This window comes from Microtus ochrogaster, chromosome 10, assembly GCF_000317375.1.
Source record: "Microtus ochrogaster isolate Prairie Vole_2 chromosome 10, MicOch1.0, whole genome shotgun sequence".
NCBI classification, from domain to species: Eukaryota; Metazoa; Chordata; class Mammalia; order Rodentia; family Cricetidae; genus Microtus; species Microtus ochrogaster.
In genome coordinates, this window is record NC_022016.1 from 51,594,624 (window position 1) to 51,600,050 (window position 5,427).

A 5,427-nucleotide genomic window follows, 5' to 3' on the forward strand; every position below is an offset into this window, starting at 1 on the left:
GTAGACCAGGCTGACCTCGTCACTGCTCCATTTGTTTCTCCTTTTGACTGTTCTGTTGCCTTTCTTCAGGCAACAGACAATAGTTACTGACTGCCATTGTGTGTCAGGCACTGTCCCAGCACAAACTAGACACAGTCGCTGCTTAGCCTATAGTGGGATAGACTCAGACTCCTAGCAAACAGAAAGAGAAACCTGGATGAGTATTTTAAGAGTTCTGCACACATTAGCCGGGCGGTGGTGGCACACACATTTAGTCCCAGCACTCGGGAGGCAGAGGCAGGCGGATCTCTGTGAGTTCGAGGCCAGCCTGGGCTACAAGAGCTAGTTCCAGAACAGGCTCCAAAGCTAGAGAAGGGGAGGGACAGGGACAGGATTAGTTGGCCATCTGTGACGGGGGTTCCCAGGAAGCCTGTCTGGGAAGATGCTAAAAGCAGAGCTCTGGAGGGAGCAGAGGATTTGACACACAAGACCAGCCCACACTAAGAGCCTGCAACAGGAGGGTCTCATCTACCTGGTCCCTTAAAGGCAGAAATTCCTGTCACCACTCCTCACTTTCTGCCTTTCTTTCTTTCAATTTAATTAGTTAATTTGTTTATTTTATCCGTTTTCATTTCCTTGGTGCCCACCTATGCTTCCCTGGTGTCCTCCACTGACCAAATATACCATTGACAGCCAATACAAAGCCAGTGTATTTGCCTCCCAGTAGGTACTAATATCACTATTTTAGAAGTGAAAAACAGAACAAAAAATTAAAAAAAAAAAGGCTCAGAGAGCTGGAGAGACTCCTCAAAGTCACACAACTAGGAAATGGATCAGGGTTCGAAGCTGGTCTACTCCTACCAACTGAACTCACCATATCCGACCCAAAATATGCGATATGCCGTTGTCTTCAGCCCTGATGCCAACGGATCTAAGAGGGTCTGATGTTATATGCCTGTTGGCCTTCCTTCCCTCAGCCTCCTACCCTACCTCCTGATTCCCATCACCCTCCGCACAGTCTTGAACATTCCAGAGAAGATCAAGGGGAGAGGGGGCAGGACTGGGTCCTAGGGTCACAGGGGTCACTGATGGGGCTTTCTCTAGGGCCGGGGCAAGCAGGGCTGGGAAAGAAGTTTTCCCCCTGCCCCACCCACTGGGGTACCTAAGCTGGGCGCTCAGAGAGGCTGCTCTGAGCATAGAGCTGCCCAGTCCGTCCCTTTCCAAGTTCTTCCCGGCTCCCTATCTCCTGCTGCTTCGGGGAAGTGACCCCCACCCCACCTCCCCGCACTGGCTTTTCAGATCTTTCAATAAATAATTCAGATTTTGGAATCTTGCCAGACGCACCCTCCCGAGCTGCGAGGACGCTATTGGGCCCACTTAAGTGACGTCACCGAGTTCCTTATCCCAACCCCAGCATCACGGGACCTGTCCTGGCAGCAACTTACCTGCTGGGTCACCATCCTCCTACCCTGTCCCCTCGCTCTGGGGGCCCACTCCTCACAAGTCATTTGGTCTTCATTCCAGGACCCCACAGTCCTCATCTAGCCTTGTCGCCTCGGTCCTTTAGCACGTGACAGGGTCACAGTGACCTGAAGTTCCTTCACCGGAATACTCATCTCCAAAGCCTTGTCCCCACCTCCGAGACCCTGGGGTCTCCGAGCTTCATCATGCTGCAGTCACCCTGACACTGCTCTGGCTGCCCTGACGAGCCCTATCCCTACCCCCACCATCAACGTCCCACAGCCACCGTCCTCCAAGATCTTGTCACCACGCTCATATCGTCACAGCCACCCACCTCCCTACTCCCTCGTGCTCCTGTCACTGTCACCTCAGGGCCCTATCAGAGGCAAAGCCTGTCATCCTCACCGGGGACGCCCATTCAGCTCCATCACCTGTCTTGTGTCAGCTTATTTCTGACACCCGAGGGAGCTCGTCACCCCCGCAGACTCTCCCGGTCCCTTGTCCTCTTCCCACATCCTCAGTGTCTTCCCTGAGTCTTTTCTGAGGTCCTCCCTAAGCTCCCCCAAAGCCCCCAACCCGCAGAGGGCGCCGCGTCAAGGACAGCGCGGGCCGGCTCCGGAGGGGGCGGGGCCGCGGCCACGGTCACTTTTTATGAATGGGGGAGCGGGCGGCGCGAGACCTCATTACTATGCCGCGCAGCGCGCGTTGCGCTCCAGCGCGCTGCGCCCATTGGTCGACTGGGCTTCTGACGTCACCAAACTGGTGGCCGGGGGCGGGGCGGGGTGACTCACGCCGCGTCTCCCGCGGCCGCGGGGGCTTCTTGGGGTCCGCGCACACCTTGCTCTGCCAGGACCTGAGTGGAGGTTCCCCGCGGCCCGGCCGCGCCCGGTCCTGAGCGGTGAGTAGCGGGCTTTGCCGCGGGTACCCAGAGTCTGGGAAGACACGCAGGGTTCAGGGGCGCTGGGCCGGCGGATGGCTGCGTGTGGCTGCTCGGGGTTGGGAGGTGGAAGCTGGGATTCTGGATTAGCAGATTCTGCATTAGCATGCAGCTCCCCCAAGTGTTAAAGTGCTCGAGCCGAGTGATGGGGTGACCCGGCAAAGGGTGAACATTCATTCCTGCGGGACCCGAGGCCCTGGAGGGACGGGCAGTCATCTGATATTGAGGGGTCAGGACGCATCTGGGGCGGGCACCTGGGCGTCCGAGGAGCGGGAGGTGTCTTATTCAGGGATTCAACTCTCCAAGACAGGAGGCGGAGTCAGGCCCAAGATCCAGGTGTCCGGCAGAAGGAGGGGTCTGACTCAGGAATCCAGACTTCTACCAGGGGGTGTCTGCGACAGAGACCCGGGTTTAGGTGGAGAAATGGGGGGAGGTGTCTGTCCGGAGACAGAAGTCTGGAAGAGAGTGGGGGGAAATGAGGGACACGAGTTCCCAGGTGTTACCCTGGGAATGTCGATTGGGGGCTGGCAAGGAGCTGCACCGGCTCTGCCCGGGGGCGGAGCCTGAGGCTGGCAGCGCTGCGAATCGTGAGGGGTCTGGGAGCTTCAGGAACCGAGTCATCTCTGACGGCAGGGAGCTGACTGTCCTCCTTCCTGACATGTTTCCCTCCTCTAGTCATGAGACTTTAAGGTTCACCTTAAATCTCTGTGCTTCCCCATTCACTTACGGTAAGTTTTGATCCACTTCTCTGACCACATGTGGCAAAGAGGTCTTTAAGACCTATCAGGAATGGAAAGGGGGGTGAAGAGACACAGGGGAGAAATGGCCAGGAAAGGGGGCCCTTGTTTAGAGGCCCCCGGGGCATCAGAGGACAAAGCATGGGGCAAGAGCCTCAGGACATGAACTGGGGGACAGAGCAATGGTACCCTACTTGTTATCCAGAGAGGTATCTCTTCCAAGGACCTCTATCAGGACACTGGCTTGCCAGCATCTCATAGGGCCTTTCTTCTACAGGTACCATGATTTGGGGTACAGGCAGCTCCATGGCCTGGCTCTCAGCTGGCTCAGGCAGCCTGAACGTGAGTGGTGTGGACCCTGCAGAGGAACCCACAGGCCCAGCTACACTGCTGCCCTCTCCCAAGGCCTGGGACGTGGTGCTCTGCATCTCGGGCACCCTCGTGTCCTGCGAGAACGCACTGGTGGTGGCCATCATCGTAGGCACGCCTGCCTTCCGTGCCCCCATGTTCCTGCTGGTGGGGAGCTTGGCCGTGGCAGACCTGCTGGCAGGCCTGGGCCTGGTCCTGTACTTTGCAGCTGTCTTCTGTATTGGCTCACAAGAGATGACCCTGGTGCTGGTTGGCGTGCTAGCCATGGCCTTTACTGCCAGCATCGGCAGCCTGCTGGCCATCACCGTCGACCGCTACCTTTCCCTGTACAACGCTCTCACCTATTACTCGGAGACGACAGTAACTCGGACCTATGTGATGCTGGCCCTGGTGTGGGTGGGTGCCCTGGGCCTGGGGCTGGTTCCTGTGCTGGCCTGGAACTGCCAGGATGGCCTGACCACGTGTGGGGTGGTATATCCACTCTCCAAGAACCATCTGGTGGTCCTGGCTGTTGCCTTCTTCATGGTGTTTGGCATCATGCTGCAGCTGTACGCCCAGATCTGCCGCATCGTCTGCCGCCATGCCCAACAGATTGCCCTCCAACGACACCTGCTGCCTGCCTCTCACTACGTGGCCACCCGCAAGGGCATCGCCACACTGGCCGTGGTGCTTGGCGCCTTTGCTGCCTGCTGGTTGCCCTTCACTGTCTACTGCCTCCTGGGAGATGCCAACTCTCCGTATCTCTACACCTATCTCACCCTGCTCCCGGCCACCTACAACTCCATGATCAACCCCATCATCTACGCCTTCCGCAACCAAGACGTGCAGAAGGTCTTGTGGGCCATCTGCTGCTGCTGTTCTACTTCCAAGATTCCATTCCGGTCCCGTTCCCCTAGTGACGTCTAGTTCCATCCTGGTGGTTCTGTGGCCTTGACTACTACAGAAGTCCAGAATGTTAGCTCACCGGGGCTTAGTTCCAACCCCCCAGCTCCGCACCCTTAAGACCCAGCTGGTTCTGGAGTTCTAAGACATTGGGTGTTTTCGGATCTTGTTCAAGATTCTTTCAGGGATCCAGCCCAGCTGGCTGCATGGTACTAGAATGTTCCAGACGGTGGTTCCAAGTGGTTTGCAATTCCAGAATGCTGGGAATTTTACAGTACCATTCCAAGTCCTTGATCTTCCTTCCCTTGAGTCTTGACCTTGACTACGTCACTTTACTTTTGAATTTCGAAGCTCCAGAGTCAGAGAGGATAATCACTTAGTTGCCTAGATGAAAGATTTATTGCTATATATGTGAACATACAAAAAAAAGTATATTTATTTATTTATTATGTATTTATTTATAAATTTACTTATGGGGGAAAGGGGGAAAAAGAGACCCACACTATGAAATCTAGTCTGCACTAGGGTGTCCCCAGCCAGCCTCCTTGTCCCCATTTCTGACCTCAGTTCCCGGAGCGGGAGGATGGAGAAAGAAAAACCACGTATTTTGTTATTTTTGCTTATTTTTTATCAGAGAGATCATAGAAACCAGAGCTTCCTCCCCAGGCCCGCACTGCTCGGGTTTGCAGGAGGAACACACCAGCCTCTGGTTTTTTTTATTTTTTTAAGAAGCCATCACCTGAGTAACCGAGAATTCCTCTGCGCTGAGGCCCGGCTTCCCTCTGGTGGCCATTTTGGGGAATTGCAACCCGGCGGGGCAGTCGGGACTATAAAACGCACCCCCATCTCCACTTCAGCCTGGCTTTCAGCGCCACAGCCATGGCCTGGGGGCCAGGCCTAACCCTGAGGTGCCCTAGAGGAGGCGGGGCAAGAGCCAGTACCCCACCTCTCTGCCAATCGGGGTATGGTCCCCAGTGCGTTCCTGTCCAGTCCCCAACCCTGGTCAATAAAAAACGATTTTTTGATAAATATTTGTGTTTGTGCATTATACATGGTGTGGAG

The 5,427-nt window shown here is 55.7% G+C and overlaps 2 protein-coding genes across 3 annotated transcripts in view; one reads left to right on the forward strand and one right to left on the reverse strand.

Moving 5' to 3' along the window:
• Cd164l2 (CD164 molecule like 2) overlaps positions 1–2,011 on the reverse strand; it is a 12,917-nt gene extending 10,906 nt beyond the window's left edge. Inside the window, exon 1 of one of the 2 annotated variants that reach the window (XM_026782138.1) lies at positions 1,872–2,011. Coding sequence is in view for 1 of the 2 variants with exons in the window: in XM_013348352.2 (XP_013203806.1) it covers positions 1,846–1,858 (13 nt within the window). In the remaining variant the exon portion in view is untranslated. Of the gene's footprint in view, positions 1–1,845 lie in introns of both variants that reach the window. The other variant, XM_013348352.2, reaches the window with a different exon arrangement.
• Positions 2,012–2,255: 244 nt separating this feature from the next.
• Positions 2,256–5,374, forward strand: Gpr3 (G protein-coupled receptor 3). Its single transcript, XM_005353108.3, has 2 exons — positions 2,256–2,338; positions 3,392–5,374. Exon 2 carries the CDS (start codon positions 3,397–3,399, stop codon positions 4,387–4,389), a length of 993 nt encoding a protein of 330 aa, XP_005353165.1. The 5' UTR covers positions 2,256–2,338; positions 3,392–3,396; the 3' UTR covers positions 4,390–5,374.
• The last annotated feature ends 53 nt before the right edge of the window (positions 5,375–5,427 follow it).

Bases quoted from the DNA above. Each gene is read 5' to 3' on its own strand.
- Gpr3 (XM_005353108.3), top strand. From the start codon at position 3,397: ATGATTTGGGGTACAGGCAGCTCCATGGCCTGGCTCTCAGCTGGCTCA.